Below are 19,663 nucleotides of genomic sequence, written 5' to 3'. Positions count from 1 at the left end.
TCAGTTTTACAAGGGTATGTTTGGCAGGAGTGAAGGATGCTTTGTTGCGAAATAGGAAGCCAATTCTAGATTTAACTTTGGATTGGAGATGTTTGATGTGGGTCTTGAAGAAGAGTTTACAGTCGAACCAGACGCCTAGGTATTTGTAGTTGTCCACATATTCTAAGTCAGAGCCGTCCAGAGTAGTGATGTTGGACAGGCGGGCAGGTGCAGGCAGCGATCTGTTGAAGAGCATGCATTTAGTTTTACTTCTATTTAAGAGCAATTGGAGGCCACGGAAGGAGAGTTGTATGGCATTGAAGCTTGCCTGAGGGTTGTTAACACAGCGTCCAAAGAAGGGCCAGAAGTATACAGAATGGTGTCGTCTGCGTAGAGGTGGATCAGAGACTCACCAGCAGCAAGAGCGACATCATTGATGTATACAGAGAAGAGAGTCGGTCCAAGAATTGAACCCTGTGGCACCCACATAGAGACTGCCAGAGGTCTGGACAGCAGACCCTCCGATTTGACACACTGAACTCTATCAGATAAGTAGTTGGTGAACCAGGAGAGGCAATCATTTGAGAAACCAAGGCTGTCGAGTCTGCCGATGAGGATGTGGTGATTGACAGAGTCGAAAGTCTTGGCCAGGTCAATGAATACGGCTGCACAGTAATGTTTTTTATCGATGGCGGGTTAAGATATCGTTTAGGACCTTGAGCGTGGCTGAGGTGCACCCATGACCAGCTCTGAAACCATATTGCATAGCAGAGAGGGTATGGTGAGATTCGAAATGGTCGGTAATCTGTTTCTTGACTTGGTTTTCGAGGACCTAAGAAAGGCAGGGTAGGATAGATATAGGTCTGTAGCAGTTTGGGTCAAGAGTCCCCCCCCCTTTGAAGAGGGGGATGACCGCAGCTGCTTTACAATTTTTGGGAATCTTAGACAGAGAGGTTGAACAGGCTAGTAATAGGGGTGGCAACAATTTCAGCAGATAATTTTAGAAAGAAAGGGTCCAGATTGTCTAGCCTGGCTGATTTGTAGGGGTCCAGATTTTGCAGCTCTTTCAGAACATCAGCTGGCTGGATTTGGGAGAAGGAGAAATGGGGAAGTCTTGGGCGAGTTGCTGTGGGGGGTGCAGTGCTGTTGACCGGGGTAGGGGTTGCCAGGTGGAAAGCATGGCCAGCCGTAGAAAAATGCTTATTGAAATTCTCAATTATAGTGGATTTATCAGTGGTGACAGTGTTTCCTATCTTTAGTGCAGTGGGCAGCTGGGAGGAGGTGTTCTTATTCTCCATGGATTTTACAGTGTCCCAGAACTTTTTTGAGTTAGTGTTGCAGGAAGCAAATTTCTGCTTGAAAAAGCTAGCCTTGGCTTTTCTAACTGCCTGTGTATAATGGTTTCTAGCGTCCCTGAAAAGCTACGTATCACGGGGGCTGTTCGATGCTAATGCAGAACGCCATAGGATGTTTTTGTGTTGATTAAGGGCAGTCAGGTCTGGGGAGAACCAAGGGCTATATCTGTTCCTGGTTCTAAATTTCTTGAATGGGGCATGCTTATTTAAGATGTTTAGGAAGGCATTTAAAAAAAAAACAGGCATCCTCTACTGACGGGATGAGATCAATATCCTTCCAGGATACCCCGGCCAGGTCGATTAGAAAGGCCTGCTCCGTGTTTCACGGAGCGTTTGACAGTGATGAGTGGAGGTCGTTTGACCGCTGACCCATTACGGATGCAGGCAATGATGCAGTGATCGCTGAGATCTTAGTTGAAGACAGCAGAGGTGTATTTAGAGGGCAAGTTGGTTAGGATGATATCTATGAGCGTGCCCGTGTTTACGGCTTTGGGGAGGTACCTGGTAGGTTCATTGATAATTTGTGTGAGATTGAGGGCATCAAGCTTAGATTGTAGGATGGCTGGGGTGTTAAGCATGTTCCAGTTTAGGTCGCCTAGCAGCACAAGCTCTGAAGTTAGATGGGTGGCAATCAGTTCACATATGGTGTCCAGAGCACAGCTGGAGGCAGAGGGTAGTCTATAGCAGGCGGCAACGGTGAAAGACTTGTTTTTAGAGAGGTGGATTTTTAAAAGTAGAAGTTCAAATTGTTTGGGTACAGACCTGTATAGTAGGACAGAACTATACAGGCTATCTTTGCAGTAGATTGCAACACCGCCCCCTTTGGCAGTTCTATCTTGTCTGAAAATGTAGTTTGGGATGAAAATTTCAGAATTTTTGGTGGTCTTCCTAAGCCAGGATTCAGGCACAGATAAAAAATCCGGGTTGGCAGAGTGTGCTAAAGCAGTGAATAAAACAAACTTAGGGAGGAGGCTTCTAATGTTAACATGCATGAAACCAAGGCTATTACGGTTACAGAAGTCATAAAAAGAGAGCGCCTGGGGAATAGGAGTGGAGCTAGGCACTGCAGGGCCTGGATTCACCTCTACATCACCAGAGGAAAAGAGGAGGAGTAGGATAAGTAGGATATCAACCAGCTAATTATTGGAATCAGGTGCGCTAGATTCAGGTTGTAGCGAAAACCTACCGGACGGTAGCTCTCTAGGAACAGGGTTGGAGAGCCCAGCTCAGGATAACAGAAAGGGGCAATCCTTCGTAGCAGACTTAAAATGATGCCCCTTTTACTCTTATCTTCTGACGTGACGCCTTATCCCTTCTTTAGCCCTACAGTGTCTGCTCTGTGCTCCTATCTGCCTCTATAGGTTTGAATCTCTTTTACTACAATACTATGCATTGTTCTTTTAGAAATATTGATTTAATCTGTGAAAACGATAACAAAGCTTTATCATTGAGTACACTGTGAATCCCACTCTTCCTGCATATTGGTTCTAGTTCTCAGCCTTGGTCCTTAAGGTTTGACCCCTCCTTGTTTTTAATATGGAGGGTTGTTAAGTCGCCCATGAGTTCCTGTCTATCTGACTATGCCTTGGTTCCTTTTCACAAATTTTACATTTACTGATCATTATTGCAAATTATGATCTATTAAGGTGCTGTTATGTATGACATGTGGACATAGATTATATTAACGATCTCTTGGTGTTCACACACACTTGTCTGATTATTTGACCCCTATAGATGGTTGTTTCATTTGATTTAGGTGCAGAAAGACCTAGTTCGTCCCCAACCTCAATACATACCAAAGGGTTCAGTTTGATGAGGGTGCTCTGTGATTGGCTAGACAAAACCTAGCTCATGGGTGGGTGTTGCTGCTGTAAAAAACACCAAAACAACAATATGTGTATTTAAAACTTGAACTTTTGTACTTGAGATTATGGCTTTCATATAAGTGTTCTATAGGATAAAGAGGTTCAACCTGAATCAGTTTATGCCATAAGTGTTTTGCTATAAAAGCATAATTTCCCTCAACACATTTTGGTCGAAAAACTGCCAGTAGCCCTTTTTCCAAATTTGTAAACACATTAGGTAAGAAATGCAAGAAATCTGAAATCTTAAAACCAAGAATGCCTTTGGTTAAGCTGTGTATAGTTTGGTCTTCCAAAGCAATGTAACATCCATTCATATTCATTTTGCAGTTAAATAGTTTGGTCTCTAAATACGTAATTGATTCTGGGAATTTTTTCCTGCCTACTTCGTAATGATGTGTTGATCTATATTTTTCTACATTTCTGTTTGTTCATGACGTGCACACATTTGTGCGTACGTGCATCTGAGTGAGTTCTTGACTGTCGATGTCTGGAAGAAGCGCATCCAGTCATCTTACCTTCACCAGGTATTTCCGAAACAATGACCTCCAGCTGCGCTTAGTTTTGCTCTGTATTATTCAATCACTCACCAGACCTCACTATAGGTGTGCTGTGTGTCAACACGCCGTACTCCACTGTGACCTCCACAATGAGTTTCTCTTCCTGCAGTTCTTTTAAGTTAATCTGAATGACATCTTTCTAATGGGATCTTTTGTGAATGAGCCTTGTCAAAGAGATGCAGGGCTTACGCAAAGCAGGCATCCACACAATTCAGAAGCTTCCCTGAGGTAAAATGATTAGTCATACGTTAGATAAAGAAAAGAGAAGCTGTATAGATGTCACTTTAATCTCTGACTGCTTCTTGAACATTCTCCCTGTAGTCCACGCGACGCAAAGGACTTAATACAGAACTTGTCATGTGATGAGTAAAGAATCTTCCATTTGTAGTTTGCACATGAAAAGAAGCAAACAATTTAAACAAAGATCTGTTGTATGATTTCCGTGGAACTTGTAAATCTGTGAATTGATGATTTGTGTGATTTTACATCTATTCATGTATGTGTTGAATGCTTGTTTTCTACTGTTCTCTTATTTCCTGTTCCAAATATTGACATCAAGGATGATGTTGATAACCGTCTGATGGAAAAATGACAAATGAGAGACATCCTCCTTTATTAATGAGGAGGGTAAGAACTGTCCATAAGATGTGGGGAAACTATCAGAACTGTTCTGTAGTGTCCTCACCCTGTTGCTCTGCATCCTTGGGAGATCAAAAGGTCAGTTCCGACAGCCTCTGATGACTCTGTTGTAAACACTCTCACTTTGTCCATCCCGTTGAACAATTGATTCTCATGAACAGATAATACTATTTTCATATTGTAGTAATGGGTCCCCTTCCCTGTATGTACAGTTTTATCTTCCTGGACCTTTGATCAGTGATCTTTGTATGGAGTGCAATGTGATTCATATGATGCTGCTTTGTTAGGCAGGCGTGATCAGAGCATCACATTCAGCTGATGGAAAGTTGTGAATTTGACTCAGAACAACTGATACGATCTGGACATGCATGTTCTCAACCCTGCTTATATTTCCTCTGATCAATCCAGACTGCAGTGTACCTGCTCAATGCCACGGTGCATGAGAAAGGATGTGGCATGAGGTAGCCTAGCGGTTAAAAGCATTGGGCCAGTAACCGAAAGGTCGCTAGATGAAAAAACAAGATGAAACATCTATGTGTGTGCCCTTGAGCAAGGCACTTAACTCTAATATCTCCTGTAAGTTGCTCTACATAAGAGCATTCCACTAAATGACTAAAATGTAAATGTGTTGATCTATATCAGTATGACCGTGTGCACACGCATACAAACTGTATGGTTTTCATCCTGTTCATAATTGATGGCTCAGGGGGAGAATCTTTATGTTTGAGAACATTCTTCTGTCCTACAACTTACTGTGATAAAGAAACTGTGATATTGCTGTTCAGCGACAATAATAATCAGTGATGTTAATTAATATCAACAATATTAATGGTTGATTACAGGATTACAATGCTGTATGTTATGAGAATCATCTACCCATTGTATATGAAGGACAAGTAAAAGGGAGAGGATAATGATTCTGCAGCCACTCCAAAACATGTGCAGGACAAAAACAGATAGCTGGAATATAAAATCATCCACTGTGTATAATTTTTGGAAAATATGAAAAACCAGAACCGTTTATTGGAATACATTTTTTTTTACATCAAACCATGTGAATCTGTTGTGACAATACTTTCTAGTATGACTTTTTATGTATGAATGGCACACACATGAAACATCCATATCTATACTGAACAAAAATATAAATGCAACATGCAACAATTTCAACAATTTCACTGAGTTACAGTTCATATAAGGCAATCAGTCAATTTAAATAAATAAATTAGGCCCTAATCTATGTATTTCCCATGACTAGGCAGGGGTGCAGCCATGGGTGGGCCTGGGAGGGGATAGGCCAACCCACTTGGGAGCCAAGCCCAGCCAATCATAATTAGTTTTTCCTCACAAAAGAGATTTATTACAGACAGAAATACTCCTCAGTTTCATCAGTTGTCCGGGTGGCTGGTCTCAGACGATCCCGCAGGTAAAGAAGCCAGATGTGGAGGTCCTGGGATAGCGTGGTTATAAGTGGTCTGCGGTTGTGAGGCCGGTTGGACATATTGCCAAATTCTTTAAAACGATGTTGGAGGCGACTTATGGTAGAGAAAGGAACACTCATTCCTCTGGCAACAGCTCAGGTGGACATTCCTGCAGTCAGCATGCCAATTGCACGCTCCTTAAAAACTTGAGACATCAGTGGCATTGTGTTGTGTGACAAAACTGCACATTTTAGTGGCCTTTTATTGTCCTCAGCACAAGGTGCAGCTGTGTAATCAACTTCTTGATATTCTACACCTGCCAGGTGGATGGATTATCTTGGAAAAGGAGAAATGCTCAATAATGTAATCAAATTTGTGAACAACATTTTTGAGAAATAAGCTTTTTGTGCATATGGAACATTTCTGGGATCTTTTATTTCAGCTCATGAAACATGGGACCAACACTTTACATGTTGCATTTATATTTTTGATCAGTATATATACACTGAGCATACAAAACATTAGTTATTAGTTTATGTCACCTGTTAAATCCACTTCAATCAGTGTAGATGACAGGGAGGAGACAGGTTAAAGAAGGATGTTTTAAACCTTGAGACAATTGATACATGGATTGTGTATGTGTGCCATTCAGAGGGTGAATGGACAAGACAAAATATGTAAGTGCCTTTGAACGAGGTATGGTAGTAGGTGCCAGGCGCACCAATTTGTGTCAAGAACGGCAATGCTTCTTTTTCACGCTCAACAGTTTCCCATGTGCATCATGAATGGTCCACCACTAAGGACATCCAGCCAACTTGGCACAACTGTGGGAAGCATTGGAGTCAACATGAGCCAGCATCCCTGTGGAACGCTTTTGACACATGGTACTTCATGCCCCGGTGAATTAAGGCTGTTCTGAGGGCAAAAGGGGGTGCAACTCAATATTAGGAAGGTGTTCCTAATATTTTGTACACTCAGTGTATATATTGTGGACTTTGTTGACTGGAAATGTGCACATGTGAAAGGTGAAATCAACACAAAAAAAGACTTTATCAATATAACGGCACATTAGTGAGTGATACTCTGAAGAAGCACAGAGGCTGCTGCTCTCTCCCCAGTGACTGTTGGACATTCAAGCCATGAGTGCCAATTTGGAAATTATCGAACAGTTACATTATACAGTCAGTGGGACTGTCAGATTGCCATTGATGAATCAGATTTTCACTGAACCCGGATACACCCTGTTCACCATTACATAAGTGTTGGTTGGGAGGCAGGGTGGTGTGATTAGGCTCCCTGGGAGCAGATCAATCAGCAGCCCCACTCTGGGACTCACATCCACTGCATGTGGTCTGTGTGACAACAGCCTCTCCAGCCAGCAATAGTAGACAGGTACAGGCATACTGAAACTGGGAAACACTTGATGTTGCCTTGCCAAGGACCTCTGTCCTTGGTCAAACTTTGGTTCCATCGTTGCATACAAACTGATAATGTCACAGAAGAGAGGGAGTGGGCCATGGCAGGTTTCGGTGAGCAAAAGGGACAGGGCGAGAGGAGGGAGGGCCATAGACCGGCAAGGAATCGCTAGGGGTAGAGAAATTATACTGATACGGGTGTCCCTCAATGCAGTTATCACGACAGTGCTAAAACTAAAATGGCCTTAGAAGGAGGGAGTTTTAGTCAGGTTTCTACAATGTGTGTTTTCCATGTGTGTTAAAACTAAAGAGAGAGAGTGATGAAGCTTGAGGCAGGAGGCTATATGTTCACAATCCATATCATGAGAAAAGAAGAGTCCATTTTGAAGTAATCTCAATTTAGCCTATGACCTTATAATTGCAGACTTGTTTAACTCTATAGGCTGATGTCCTCTAAAAAGTACGATATATTATTATGAAACTGCCCTTATTATGTCTATATCCATCAATCAAACCATATAGTCAAATACAAATCTGCAATCAGAACAATGTAAATCTGAATGTATATGTTAAACAGCTATGCTGAACGGAACTATGTGGTCTGTGATTTGTAAATACCATGATTTTTACAATAAGCTTACTGCTTGGAGGAATTTGACTGTTTGTTTTTGGTGGTCTCATATTTCAAACCCTCGTGACAGATGTCGTAGGCCTATGGGTGTGGTTTGCCTTCTACCTTGTTGCCATCCATCCATAACTTACGTGCAAATGCTGACTTGTGGTGAATTCACCTGCGGAGCTTCTCCTGCATTCTTCAAGCTCTATGAATGATACCTATTGAACACAATGCTAACCAAAGCTAAGAATTCATATAATTATTTTGATTCAACTCAATGGGACGGTAGGAAAGAATATGGGCAAGTTTGGTTTTCCTTTTCCTACCAATGGATAAATGAGGCGTCATGATTTTCTTAAATCTTGGGATGTTGACTAGCCTATGAACAACCTATGCAGCTTGCTCGATTATTGTACATTGCTGGTGTTCATTTTCTAATTCAATGTTTAATATTAGTTTATTATGTATTCGACTTCTTAGAAGACGCCTACTGTAAACCTAGTCTACAGCCATCACTAAAGGAGCAGAAAAGCATAAGAGGATCGAATAGTCAAAATGATGGATCTTCAATAACGTTTTCTTTCCTCTACTGATACTCACGTCTTCTCCACGCCTGAGCCTACAGTACTTTTTGTAAGTTACTCCTGACCTTAGGCTTGTTATTTAATGAACAACAGTATGCTAATGTAATCGGTTGTTATGGAAACCTTATTTTAGCTAATGTAGGTCTACATTTTGTCTTTTGGATATTATTCCTAATGTATTCATTATAACCTCTAAGTTGTATGTGATTGTTGATCTTTTGGGGGGTTCATGATGGCAAGCATACATTCACAATAGCAAAATGTAGACAAAACTATGTGGGTTAATAACCTTGAAACGAGTATTACATGGAAGTTGTTATATCTCTGGCAACTGGATGTTTGTTAGTTTATTTTCACCAACTTTTAGAGGAATAGGAAACATGGTATACCTTCAGGTTTCCTAATCAATGTTGTGTTGAAAGGTACATGATGTAAATATCTTGGGCTGTGTGATGCTCTGAGTCCTTGGCCAAGCACAGATAACAAGCCTCTCTGGAACATCACCTAGGACACTGACCCTCAGAGACCTGCAGTTGCCTCTAGTTCTGACTGGCTGTATCCCCTTATTGGTCTCACATTAATAAAACAAAGTACCTCATTTTGATAAATACTTATGCTCTTCATTTAATTTCAATCAATTTATTTCAATCAATTTATTTCATTCAATTTATATGCTCATGTTTTTTTTTTGCCGGTGAGTTGCTAACCCCCCCCTCCTCTATTTCTCTCTCTCTCTTCATTCTTTCTATTCATGTCCTACTACATACAGCAGCCAATGGCCCGATGCCGATGCAATGGAACGATCTTGTGCCTCTGCCTCATGCCCTGTGTGATGATGGGACATCTCCTGATTTATATCATGGTGTCCATATTTGTATCCATATCCTACTCCCCTCCCCACCTACCTGTCCACTTTGTTGCCCCAGGGGTCTCTGCCAACTCTGGGGCACTGGCCTCCCATCCCCTGGGCCCCTTCTGGAACCTTCGCCTGGAGGACAGTGCTTTGTGGAACCAGCTTCAGCATCTCTGGGACCGGCACCATAACCCCATTTTGAGGGGCAACTCAACTGCAGGTATGATCACAAGGCTTAGCACTCAGCCACCAGAGATGGAGGTCTCCTCAGACTGTGGCCCAGACAAGTGCTGGCTGCCTCACCTACCTGACTTCAATACCCTGCCAGAGCAGATGAGGGCATTCGTCCAGTCCATGCATTGCAGGGTGTACCCCTTCCTCATGAACCAGCCCAGAGTGTGTGCTGGCAATGAAAGCACTGGGCCGGAGCTACCTATGCTGCTAATGGCCATCAAATCCCAGGTGGGAAACTTTGAGAACAGGCAGGCTATCCGGGAAACATGGGGGAGAAGTGGCTGGGTGAAGGGGGAGCTCGGGGGGAGAGGTGGGCTGGTGCGTACAGTATTTCTGCTGGGTAGACAGGACTCGACAACGGGCCCTCACCCAGACCTTGGGGGCCTCCTGATGCTGGAGAGCCAGCAGTATGGGGACATCCTGCAGTGGGACTTCAGGGACACTTTCTTTAACCTGACCCTGAAAGATCTGCTTTTCTGGCATTGGCTTCAGAACCACTGTCCAGGGGCACAGTTTGTCTTCAAGGGTGATGATGATGTTTTTGTCAGGACAAGTTCCCTCCTGGACTACCTGCATAAACAGAGGGAGGAGAACGGCATGTGGAGCGCAGATAGGAACAAAACTGAGAAGATAAAGGATTTATTTGTGGGGGATGTAATTCAGAATGCAATGCCAAACCGACAGCCAACCACCAAATACTATATCTCAGAGAGTTTTTACAAAGGTGCATACCCACCATATGCTGGTGGAGGAGGAGTGGTGTACTCTGGTGCACTTGCTATGCGTCTGAGACAAGTGTCAGAGAGGGTGCATCTGTTCCCCATCGATGATGTGTATCTGGGCATGTGCCTCCACAGACTTGGGTTGGCCCCCATCCATCACCCTGGATTTTATACCTTTGATCTCCCAGAAACAGAGAGGGAAAAGCCTTGTGCTTACAGCTCTGTGCTGCTGGTTCATAAGCGAAACCCTAAAGAGATGCTCACGCTATGGAGGAGGCTGCAGAGTCCACCCTCACCATGCTGAAGAAACTGTAAAAGGGTGGGGCACCAGACCACGGCCATTAGGCTGTGGTGTAAAGTACTTAAGTACAAATACTTTAAAGTACTACTTAAGTAGTTTTTGGGGGTATCTGTACTTTACTTGACTATTTATGTTTTGTCAACTTTTACTCTACTACATACCTAAAGAAAATAATGTACTTTTTATTCCATGTTTTCCTTGACACCTAAAAGTTCTCGTTACATTTTTAATTCTTAGCAGGACAGGAAAATGGTTCAATTCATGCACTTATCAAAAGAACATCCCTGATCATCCGTACTGTTTCTGATTTGGCGGACTCACTAAATACAAATGCTTTGTTTGTAAATATTGTCTGAGTGTTGTAGTAAGCCCCTGGCTATCTGTACATTTCAAAAAAAGAAAGAAAATCATGCCGCCTGGTTTACCTAATATAAGGAATTTGAGAAGATTGATACTTTTAAGTATATAATTAAGTATATTTGAGCAATTACATGTACTTTTGATACTTAAGTATATTTAAAACCAAATACTTTTAGACTTATTCATGTAGTATTTCACTGTGTGTCTTGCACTTTTATTTGAGTCATTTTCTATTAAGGTTTATTTTTATTTTTTTACTCAAGTATGACAATTGGGCTCTTTTTCCACCACTGCCATTAGGGCAGTGACCATAGCTTCAACCCTCGATGCTTAAGTTAGTTAATTTACTCAGAACATGTCATCAAGACATTTTAAGTCTGTTTCATTCCAATTCCAATAAAATCAATTCAACTGTCAGTTGAATTTTTTGCTTGATGTTCAAATAAATAAATAATTGTATTTTACATGTAGATAGAAACATATTTATTCATGTGAAATTGAAGTAGTTGTTATAGGCTTTTTACAATTTAACCATACAGTATTTGTGCTGGCTATTCTCAAGTGGCATGTTATGTATATGAAAATACAACCTTTTAATAACAGTCATAGATTTTGTATGACACACTATCATATATCATGAGACTTGCAAATGAAAAAAAATATATATTATTTTTCACCTTATCTCTTCTATTTTTATTTTCAACAAAACATTGGCCTAGTTCACTCTACTTCACTGTGTCAAACAAAATGTCAACGGGTGAAGTTGGTATTTTCACAACAGTAGGCTATCATCAAAACCACAAATATATAACTCTAAAATATTACCTGCAAATGGACTTATTCATCAACACAACCTAGGGAAAACGAAATCACTTCGTGTACTTCAGATGGAAGTATCAGGAGTCGGTTTTCTCACATAGTTCATTCAACAACAAAAAGTCTTTGCTCTGAAGTGACGTTTCATTTGACCCCGGAAATAAATCTAAAAAGGTCATTCTCAAGTCGTCCACTCGTTTCCAGTGCGATTTGTGTTTTTGTTCACACGTAAGTAAACACTTGCTTAAATCATTTGTTGCAGCTTGCCCTGAGTTGGGGTTTTACGAGCAATGTGTTTGACTATAGTTTTACGTTTTTCCTCTGGCCAGATAACTTAAAAGATATATCTTCGTCATCTACTGACTGTCAACAATCGCTGGCACGTTAGCTTAGCTAGCGAATATAAACGTTAGCTGTTGCATACGGACAGGTAAAGTTAGTAGTATTTTTTTAAAACTAGTTAGAAAGCAATTTTACAGAACATAACAAGGAAGATGGGTTCGTCGAAAAAACACAAGGAAAAGGGCCGTGATAAAGATAAGGATGCCGAAGAACGTGGTCACCGCGAACACAAAAAACACCGTCATAAGGACCGGGAGAGGGACAAGGAACGAGATGGCAACCGAGAGCGGGAGAAAAGGAAACGGTCCAGATCGAAGGAAAGGAGTGCACGGGGTTCCGAGAGAGACGGTCGCAGTAAAGGGGAGAGGAGTACTGGGGAGCCTCGCGTAAAGAAAGAAAAAGTGGAGCCCGGATGTGAGGGCACAGGTAAATACATCAGTCATGCAGATTTCCACGTACAAACATTCATAACTACGTCCTATCAGTGCCCAATACACTCAATTATAAACTAGGTGGTTCGAGTCCTGAATGATGATTGGCAGACAGCCGTGGTATATCAGAATGTATACCATGGGTATGACAAAACATGTATTTTTGCTAATTATTGTTGGTAACCAGTTTATAATGGCAATAAGGCACCTCGGGGGGTTGTGGTATATGGCCAGTATACCACGCCTAAGGGCTGTATCCAGGCACTCCACATTGTCGTGCTTAAGAACAGCCTTTAACTGTGGTATATTGGCCATATACCACACCCCCTCTGGCCATATTGCTTAAATATAGTCTGACCTATTGCATATATGACATCGAAGGTACCAGGTTTTCTCCTGTGTTGTTAACTTCAATTGTTATTTTCCTCTAGAAATTGCACCACAGTCTGCAAGTGGAGATGCCTCGCTTACCATTGAAGAGACAAAGTAAGAGAAAGACAGACATTGAATGATGGAGCACTGATGATGGTGAATTCTGAATAACTCTTCCCTGGTTTTCTTTCTAACAGCAAGCTGAGGGCCAAGCTTGGTCTGAAGCCTCTGGAAATGACTGACACCACTAAAGGTGAGACAAACTTGAGCCATGTTACTTGTCTGAATAGAACTAGATGACCATGTTTGTAGTAGTACGGTCATGTGAGACTTGCTGATTTGTAATTTTACTGATTCACCTCCCCCTGTCTGCTGCCCCAGAGCTCGGCACGAAGGAGCAGCCAATTGTTGCAGAGACGATCAACCCAGTGTACATTAAACAGCAGAAAGAGATGAGGGAGAAACTGGCAGCTCTGAAGGAAAAGAGGCTCCTCAATAAGAAACTGGGGTAAGATCTAATGGCAGGAAGGCTTGTATGTACACCAACTTGGACTATAGTAGTTAGTGATCCAATTAATTGTATTTTTCTCTTCCTCTCCTGCTTTCAGGAAAGTGAAGACCTTAGCAGAAGATGACTGGCTGGATGACACTGTTGCCTGGGTTGAGAGGAGCCGGAAGATGTCCAAAGAGAAAGAACTGGCAGAGAAGAGAGTGAGTAGGGTGGGAACCATGGGGGAAGGATGAGGGCTGTGAGATGAAAGGAGCTGTTTGTGTGTGTTAGTCATGATGTTATTTTGTACTCAGTTTTTAATTGGTTCCTTTATTTCCTTTCTTTCCCTATAGGCCAAGCTTCTGCAGGAGATGGATGAGGAGTTTGGTGTGAGCAATCTGGTGGAGGAGGAGTTTGGACAGACCAAGAAGGTAAAATGTGCTCTCGTGTGATGAATATCTCAACTGCTTAACTTACTGGTTTGTGTGTGATTGCAAGCTAGATATAAACAGCATTCTGGCTATATGCCAGTCCCCCCCCCATGTGAAGTCACTACCCCTAAGGGAGGCACTTTATGTCTTGATTTTGTGCAGACTGGGTTGTTAAGTGATCTGATGTGAGAGAATGCCTCTAGGTCTTATGTTCTTCTGCGTGTCTTTGTTATAGGTCGCTTACAGCTCCCGGGACCTAAAGGGTCTCACTGTCCAGCACAAGATGGAGTCATTTAATGAAGGGGAGACTGTCATTCTCACACTGCAAGACAAAGGTGAGAGCAGGTTGAAATGTTACCAATAACACACAAATATATTAATGAAGACCATGCTTAAGCCAGACCCACATCATAAACATAGTGGTACATGCCCACCCACTCATTGCCCTTTTGTGTGTCTTTCAGGTGTGCTTGATGAAGAGGGGGGCGATGTTCTTGTAAATGTGGGTCTGGTGGATAAAGAAAATGCTGAGAAGAATGTGGAGTTGAAGAAGAAAAAGCCTGATTACAAAGCCTATGAAGAGGACGAGAGTGTGGATGACATGGTTACGGTAAGGACGAGAGAGTGTGGATGACATGGTTACGGTAAGGATGAGAGTGTGGATGACATGGTTAGGGTAAGGCATGAAGTGCCAACTTCATTTTTCATTATTTCTGAAATACTTCTATGTCACTCTCACCGCTTAATTCAATCTCACCGTCCAATGTTCACCTCTGCAGTTCAAGCCGCGTACTGTGCTGGGCAAGTATGATGAGGAGATCGATGGAGAGAAGAAGAAGAGTTTCCGGCTGAGCAAAGGGGGCTGTGCTGAGGGGGAACGGGAACGGGAGCTCCAGGCCATCAGGGAGACCCTGAGGAACCAGGCCCAGTCCCTGGAGATGCCTGTTCTCGCTATTGCCTCAGAGTACTACACACCCCAGGAGATGGTGAGGGATGTGGGTAGGGGGTGCTCTGGAGAGGGCCTTGGAAGCTGTCCTTTGTATATGTTTGCTCTTGTCTCAGATGTACTGCTTGAATGCGTTTTTCTTTTGAATATTAAGTGTGTGTGTGTGTTTTTGGAAAATTGTTCACACACACAGAGTTATTGTTAATTGTTGTCATTATTCACAGACAGGTTCTTACTTATTTTGTTATTATAGGTGGGCTTTAAGAAGACCAAGCAGCGCGTCAGGAAGATCAGGAAGAAGGAGAAGGCATTGCCTGATGAGCTCCAATTAGATGACACACGCAACACCGACTTTGGCTCCAGGTTTTGCTCCCATCAGCTTCAATATGAATGACAGAGGAGCCTTTCTTTTTTTTGTTGACTGACTTTCTCTCTTCTTCAGGGCTCGGGGTCGGGGTCGCAAGCAGTTGGATGAGGAGGGCCAGGAAGGGGTGAAGGAGCGTGTCATCATACCGGGACTAGATGCACCCCAACAGTCAGATGACATCAGGATGGCGGACATGGACATCAGTGACGATGGTGAGGGAGACATCTGTTAGTGGTTTATTGATGAGCTAAATGCATGTCTGGTTCACTCATGCCTGGTTTACTTCAATATTATGACAACACTTACTCTTTATTTTTCCTTCAGAGAACTTCACCCCCCCTGATCCGGCTGTGCTGGAGGAGGATGAGGCAGAGCAGGAGCTGCAAAAGCAGCTGGAGAAACAGCGAAAACTCAAACAGAAACAGCTGCTCAAAAACTCTGGGGAAAAGGTGTGAGCATTCTGTTCAGAGCTGTTCCTCTTTACGATGCTAGAATATCACTGTGGCCAAAGATCAGTATACTGGATAGGATCTTTCCTTTGACAATGGAAAACCGCAATATTGAGTGGATTACTAACAAATCTGTTGTGATATTTAATCACCAATAAATGTTTAAACATTGTTCTCACTCTCTTGGCCCTCAGGTGGCAGAGCAGGTCCGAGGGCTTGCAAGAGGGGACGACAGTGACAATGAAGAAGACAAGAACAACCTGAACATTGTGTTCAATGCCACCTCTGAGTTCTGCAGAACTCTGGGTGACATCCCTACCTACGGCCTGTCAGGAAACCGAGAGGACCAGGAGGACATCATGGTGGGTACAGTGCAAGAGACAGGCTATCAAGCTAACTGTTCATTTACAAAAAATGTACCTCATTAGAATTGGCACATGACCACCTCATGAACAAGGAAGCGATTCCAATTGTATTCTAATGTGCTCAGTAAGGAGAATTGAAATAACCATGAGCTCTGTGTGTTTGCACTTGAACACTGGTTTGTCTCTTGTATAAACTGTATTCTTCTGTTGTAGGATTTCGAGCAGGAGGCGGAGAGAGATGGCGCTGGCGGTTCAGACTCTGACGGGGATGAGAATGTTGGCTGGAGCATCGTCAACGTGGATGAGGAACAGAAGCAGCCTGATGTGAGTCATCCTACTGCCCTGTAGTCTCATGCATATTCCCATGCATTTACCAGTAGTGCTCATTTGGAGTCCTCTAGTAGGTAATATAGAGAATAACATACCATGACCCATAAGAATACGCAAAGCTTTTTCCCCCTGAACTACTGAAGTGAAAACGTGTCCGCTGGCTGTGCTTGACTTGCCTCTTACTTCTATCTTGTAGTTTGCCACAGCCTCGACCACCATCCTGGATGAAGAACCCATTGTCAACTCTGGGCTGGCTGCTGCCTTGGCGCTCTGCAAGAATAAGGGTAAGAGATTGGGGGTAGACGTCCCCACTTTGACAGTATTTGTTTAGAAAAGGACCGTAGTGTTTTTTATTTATTCCTCTCGTCTCCTATCTCCATAGTTTCGTTCATGCTCTCATATACTCTTCTTCTCTCCCTTAGGTCTCTTGGACACTCAAATGCAGAAGATATCCCGTGTCCGTGCGCCTACCGGTGCCCTGCCCAATGATAACTACAGCATTGAGGACAAGATGTGAGCTACCTTTACTTTTTGTGCTTATATGCAAGTTAAATAATCACCACTTTCTCACACACATTGCAAAAGTTACAACATAAATAAAATGGCATGTATTTAGTAATTGACCTTTTCTTTTGGGGCTCAAAGCCTGGGTTGCTCATGTGTAATGTATGAAAATCCGTTAGCCTCCATGGAATACTCTGTCCTTGTTTCTCCAACTCTAGGACGATAGATGACAAGTACAGTCGGAGGGAGGAATATAGAGGCTTCACCCAGGACTTCAAGGAGAAGGACGCCTACAAGCCAGATGTCAAGATTGAGTATGTGGATGAATCTGGACGGAAGCTCACTCCCAAAGAGGTACATTGTTATTTAAAATTCCCTTAAAATCATTGACATGTAGAATGATGATTTTTGTCACGTGTCAATTGCTGTTTTTAATCTAGGTAAATGGTGCTCATTGAGAATATTTCACGCTAGCCCTATTCTTTCTCTAGGCTTTCCGGCAGCTCTCACATCGGTTCCATGGGAAGGGGTCTGGCAAGATGAAGACTGAGAGGAGGATGAAAAAGCTGGAAGAGGAAGCGGTATGTCTAACTAAGTTCACTCAAAGATTATTATTTATTTTAACTGAAATCTGAACTTTTATTTTTTTATCTGATACTTTTCATCACATATGGCTTTCAATTGAATGACACTTTATTTCCAGGCCTTTACTAGAAAATTAATGTTGCAGGGCTTGCCCAATTTGAGTCCTTGAGGATATGACCTAGCAAGCTTCCAGTCTAGTCAGTGGTTTGACAGAGTATGTATTTAAATACCTCTCCCACCACATGTCTCTTATCAGCTGCTGAAGAAGATGAGCAGTAGCGATACCCCTCTGGGAACTGTCGCTTTGCTTCAGGAGAAACAGAAGTCACAGAAAACCCCCTACATTGTTCTGAGTGGGAGTGGGAAGAGCATGAATGCGTGAGTAATTTATAAACCTCTATTTTTTCTTTCACCCTGTCTTGTATGTATTTCTAGTCTAATTACAGTGCCACTTTTTGTGATTGATTAAACCTGGGATGGGCAACTGGCATCCCCCTTTTTGTCGGGACTCAGTCTGGGTCTCAACTTGCTGTTGAGAATATGAATAGTAGAATACACAAGGTGCAATTTTGAAATTTGGTTGTGCATCAGCAGTTTCTCTGTCAGTCACTGACTGATACTCAATTTGCCCGTGTCTGCAAACATTTTTTTAAATTGTTAAATTAGTCTAGCGGCCAGTTATCTGAATTTTGTCGTACTCATGGTAAAATGACCAACCGGCGGGCCCCTGTTGATTCTGTTAGTCACCCCCACTCAGTTATATTAAAAACTGCAAACCTTTCTCTCCGCCCATGGCAAAATGTGTAAACGTACAGGAAATGAACTCTAAAACAATTTTTTACAACAAAATGACACTTGGGGCTCCCCAAAAGGCTGGCTGGCTGACTGTGTGTGTGTGGGAACGCAGACCCACGAGCCACTGTGGTCCCTCATGAGTTCTGATTGGGCTAAATGTATCCCCCTTTTTTTTGTGGCCCCACCCCATCAGTTTCCCATCCGTGGATTACACAGAGCAGGGTTGCAAGTAACAGCTCAGGGTATTTCATTTCAATGTTTTTAATTTTAAGGAGAATGTGAACTGAGTATGTACCTAGTTATTTGTCACACTGTCTGTTTCACTCTTAATATGCTTTATCTGTAATCCTCCTCTTTCCCCAGAAACAACATAACCAAATAAATGTGGTTGAGGAGGGATCTGACCAGTGAGGACGTGTGCCGTGCACCATTACACAGACACATACAGACAAACTGATGTTAAGTTTATTTTCCTTATTGAATAAAATCAAGTAGCGGCCTATTACTGTTGTGTGTGTAAAGGAAGTCGTTGTTGCTTTTGACCCTGGATTTATGTCTACAATGATTATAATTTGTTATTTTACATACATTAAAGATTTGACATGACTTCGTCTGGTTTCTTTACAGATGTTTGCAGCATGTGAATGCTTGCAGTTGAAGGTACATATCTGACTAGTAAGTGCTGAGCGATTAGTGCTTTTTGAGTTTGCATTTGGTTAGATTCTTTTAAAAAATCAAGTTTTTCAGTTATTTTTATTTTTTACACATGCATTATGAAATGACATGTTTTGAGCTTCAAAATCCCCAAATAGTGAACATTCAATTGCCAATGTATTGCATTGTCTCTGTCAGGTCCATATAGGAAATTACTATAAAATACAATTATTTCAGTTGTGTATATTACTTAGTTTTATTTAATGACATTGGTTGTGTTTGTAAACTCAATCTGGAGCGTGCTCTGAGAGTTTACGTAAATTCAGAGCGTTCTGCTCTCGGAGCGTTCGGAGCGCACACTGGACGCTCTGCCTGGGGAGTAGGGTTGATAGCGCTCCGACCTCACAACGGCAAACAAGCGCCCAAGTTAACTGGCTAACGTTGGCTAGCTTGCTAGCTACTTCCAGACACATGAGAGAACCCAGTGGTGGAAAAAGTACCCAATTATCATACTTGAGTAAAAGTAGATACCTGAATAGAAAATTACTCAAGTGAAAGTCACCCAGTAAAATACTCCTTGAATAAGTCAAAGTATTTGGTTTTAAATATACTTAAGTATCAAGAGTACATGTAATTGCAAAATATATACTTAAGTATCAAAAGTAAAAATCTCTTAATTCCTTATATTAAGCAAACCAAGTGGTGCCATTTTACTCGCCCTAGCAGAGATGGTTAGGCTGTTTTCAAGTTATCCAGAGCATTGGTGACTGTAACTGCTGCTGGAAACAATTTAATTATACACTTTTACTGACACCGGCCTTATTCAACGTGTGTAGAGCGTTTGTAAATTTGTAAGTCGCTCTGGATAAGAGCGTCTGCTAAATG

The 19,663-nt window shown here is 42.3% G+C and overlaps 2 protein-coding genes across 4 annotated transcripts; both read left to right on the top strand.

The window, feature by feature from the left end:
* The first annotated feature begins 6,150 nt into the window (after positions 1-6,150).
* On the top strand, positions 6,151-11,318 carry si:dkey-175m17.6 (N-acetyllactosaminide beta-1,3-N-acetylglucosaminyltransferase 2). 2 transcript variants are annotated; one of them, XM_035771987.2, is made up of 2 exons: positions 6,151-8,480; positions 9,201-11,318. In XM_035771987.2, the coding sequence occupies exon 2, from the start codon at positions 9,207-9,209 to the stop codon at positions 10,542-10,544; it is 1,338 nt and encodes a 445-aa protein (XP_035627880.1). In that variant the 5' UTR covers positions 6,151-8,480; positions 9,201-9,206; the 3' UTR covers positions 10,545-11,318. The 2 variants fall into 2 exon arrangements, with proteins under 2 accessions (XP_035627880.1, XP_035627879.1); XM_035771986.2 differs by having other exon boundaries at positions 6,151-9,021.
* Positions 11,319-11,818: 500 nt separating this feature from the next.
* Positions 11,819-18,730, top strand: LOC118385120 (U4/U6.U5 tri-snRNP-associated protein 1-like). Of its 2 annotated transcripts, XM_035771985.2 has the most exons (21): positions 11,843-11,945; positions 12,047-12,485; positions 12,922-12,976; positions 13,060-13,115; positions 13,244-13,370; positions 13,471-13,573; positions 13,706-13,783; positions 14,019-14,118; positions 14,248-14,393; positions 14,563-14,769; positions 14,983-15,092; positions 15,172-15,308; positions 15,421-15,545; positions 15,740-15,907; positions 16,124-16,234; positions 16,437-16,524; positions 16,663-16,753; positions 16,963-17,098; positions 17,236-17,325; positions 17,586-17,707; positions 18,488-18,730. In XM_035771985.2, the coding sequence occupies exons 2-21, from the start codon at positions 12,212-12,214 to the stop codon at positions 18,504-18,506; spliced, it is 2,343 nt and encodes a 780-aa protein (XP_035627878.1). In that variant the 5' UTR covers positions 11,843-11,945; positions 12,047-12,211; the 3' UTR covers positions 18,507-18,730. The 2 variants fall into 2 exon arrangements, with proteins under 2 accessions (XP_035627877.1, XP_035627878.1); XM_035771984.1 differs by having other exon boundaries at positions 11,819-12,485.
* The last annotated feature ends 933 nt before the right edge of the window (positions 18,731-19,663 follow it).

This window comes from Oncorhynchus keta, chromosome 6, assembly GCF_023373465.1.
Source record: "Oncorhynchus keta strain PuntledgeMale-10-30-2019 chromosome 6, Oket_V2, whole genome shotgun sequence".
Taxonomy (NCBI): Eukaryota; Metazoa; Chordata; class Actinopteri; order Salmoniformes; family Salmonidae; genus Oncorhynchus; species Oncorhynchus keta.
Note: the sequence above shows the minus strand (reverse complement) of the source record. Positions and strands in the feature narration are given on the sequence as shown.